At 36.8% G+C, this 2420-nt stretch overlaps 1 protein-coding gene across 1 annotated transcript; it reads left to right on the top strand.

The window, feature by feature from the left end:
* Positions 1 to 661: 661 nt before the first annotated feature.
* On the top strand, positions 662 to 1712 carry LOC105562777 (dnaJ homolog subfamily B member 3-like). The gene is made up of 2 exons (XM_012013842.1): positions 662 to 893; positions 1573 to 1712. Exons 1-2 carry the CDS (start codon positions 740 to 742, stop codon positions 1650 to 1652), a joined length of 234 nt encoding a protein of 77 aa, XP_011869232.1. The 5' UTR covers positions 662 to 739; the 3' UTR covers positions 1653 to 1712.
* Positions 1713 to 2420: the final 708 nt, after the last annotated feature.

Genomic DNA, 2420 nt, shown 5'->3' on the forward strand with positions numbered 1-2420 from the left:
AACTTAGCTCAATAACGTGCTGCGATCTGGTTTTTTTTTCGCGTCTCTTCTCCTCTTCTTTCGAAAGGATTCAAGTGTCACCGAGAACTGGCGCGAAACGTTTGTACGCAACGGCTGAAATATTCGATAACTTTGAGTTGCAAGTTGAATTACGGCGCGACACGGCTATTTATGAAGATTGTGCTAGAATTTGATCCGTAATCTATAAATAGTTGGATCGAAATCGATTTCGCCGAGTACGAACATCGAAGCGCAACGCACATTCGATCGCTCTTTGAAAAAATGGCAATGGGAGAAATTTTGCAAGCTTTCTCTAGTGTATCGTATCGAATAACTATATAACGCGTTGCAGTTAACCCCTGCCTGCATTCTATTGTCAGCGTGTGCTAACAGCTAGCGAATTATAACTTGGTCGAGAGAGTTATACTCCTGATGAAAAATTCAATGCGTCTTAGCTAGCTACAGGTCAAGCTAAGCGACATAGTTAATACATGGGAACGATATACGATATAAATTGTCGTCTAGACTCTTTTCGCGTTACACTCCAAACTTACACGTCGATATTTTGGACTAACCTTTGGCAAGCCTTGCAGAAGCCTCGCTTGTTGGGTTTTGGTTGAAAGGAGCGGAATCGAGGTGGTGTGTCAGCAGTCAGCGGTCAAATAATAAATATTTCGCTTCGACATTTTTAGAGAAAAAGAGACGCGTCTACGATCAGTATGGCAAGGATGGTCTTCAAATGCCTGGAGGCAAACGACCCCACGGGGATGACTTTAATTCGCACTTCGGCGGCACATTCGTCTTCAGGGAACCCGAGGAAGTTTTCAAGGAAGTTTTCGGAGAATTTCTCAGAGAATTTCTCGATGGGAAACCGCTCCAAGATATATTCGCCGGTAAGTTCGGAGGTGAGGGTCTAGCCAGACAAACTTGCACAGGTGCATAAGCATATGCATAAAGAAATTGATTGCTTTATTTCCTTATGCATGCACCCAATCAGATTCCTTATGCGCTATGCAAGCTGGTCTGGATCGACCCTAAGGGCCATCGCACACAAAATTGCATAGCCGCATATGCATAGCGTAAGACCATCTGGACCAATGAGCATGTTATGTAAATCAATATGACGATTCGATGCTCGATGCTCGTTGGTTTAGACGGTTCTTGTGCTGTGCATATGCAGCTATGTAATTTTGTGTGCGATGGCCCTAAGGGTGTGTTCCCATTTTCTCTCAGTACTACACACACACACACACACACACACACTGCCAGTACTGGACGCCTTTACCAAATTCAGGTTCTGAGAAAATTGTTTCCAAATAAAATCTCAGTATTTTTTCGCAATAACATAACGGGGTTTCTTTTTTAATTCAACTATCCACACCTTTCCTTTGATACTGAGTGCTCGGACCCATTGGGAGTGCTGGTTTAAATGGGAACAGCCGTTTCGGTACTGTCAGTAGTACTGACAATGAGAGGAAATGAGAACACACCCTAACACTGTAGCTAATAATACAAATATATTGTTAATCAATTATTAAATCAATTAGCTACATAAAAAATGTTTTGTTACAGATTTTCAACCTATCGATTTCGTTCTTTTTGGTTCTTTATTCGGTATAGTGATGTATCAAAAATTATGGGGACGTTTATAATTATTTTCCAAATACGAGATTAAAATTTTACCATAAATAATGTAATACGTAATAAAGTTAATAAAACAAGAACAACCATTTAATTTACAAAAAATACTTCCCAATTTTATTAATTAAAATATTTATGCCATTTTTATTTATTATATATATTATTTTATTATATTTATATATTTTTATTGTATATTTTTATTTTATTATATATATTTTTTATTATACAGGGTGTTTATAATCGCACAAATGTAATTATAGTAGTTTAAGCATAATAAAGTAAAAAGTAAAGTAAAGTAAAGTGTGCAAATTAGAAATTTGCACATGCGGCTTCCTCATAGAGGAAGGTTTAGGAGCGAAATCTAATTTTTTTCGATGTTTCTTGAAAGTGTGCAAATTAGAAATTTGCATATTGCTTCCTCATCATTGAAGAGTGCAAATTGGAAATTTGCACATTTCTTCCTCATCATTAAAGTAGGCAAATTAGAAATTTGCACATTGCTTTCATTGTTATGGCTTCCTCATAGAGGAAGCTTTAAGAGAGAAATCTAACTTTACTACGATGTTTCTTGAAAGTATTCAAATTATTCTTATTTCGCTCTTAAAGCTTCCTCTATGAGGAAGCTATAACAATGGAAGCAATGTGCAAATTTCTCATTAGAAAAAAAAGTAAAGTAAAGTGTGCAAATTAGAAATTTGCACATGGCTTCCTCATAGAGGAAGCTTTAAGAGCGAAATAAGAATAATTTGAATACTTTCAAGAAACATCGTAGTAAAGTT

This window comes from Vollenhovia emeryi, unplaced genomic scaffold, assembly GCF_000949405.1.
Source record: "Vollenhovia emeryi isolate VEMERY1.0 unplaced genomic scaffold, V.emery_V1.0 DF944726.1, whole genome shotgun sequence".
NCBI classification, from domain to species: domain Eukaryota; kingdom Metazoa; phylum Arthropoda; class Insecta; order Hymenoptera; family Formicidae; genus Vollenhovia; species Vollenhovia emeryi.

Excerpts from the sequence above, each read along its gene's own strand:
- LOC105562777 (XM_012013842.1), top strand. The coding sequence starts at position 740 with ATGCCTGGAGGCAAACGACCCCACGGGGATGACTTTAATTCGCACTTC. Across the intron at positions 894-1,572 it reads GCTCCAAGATATATTCGCCG|ATTTTCAACCTATCGATTTC; the intron begins GTAAGTTCGGAG and ends GTTTTGTTACAG.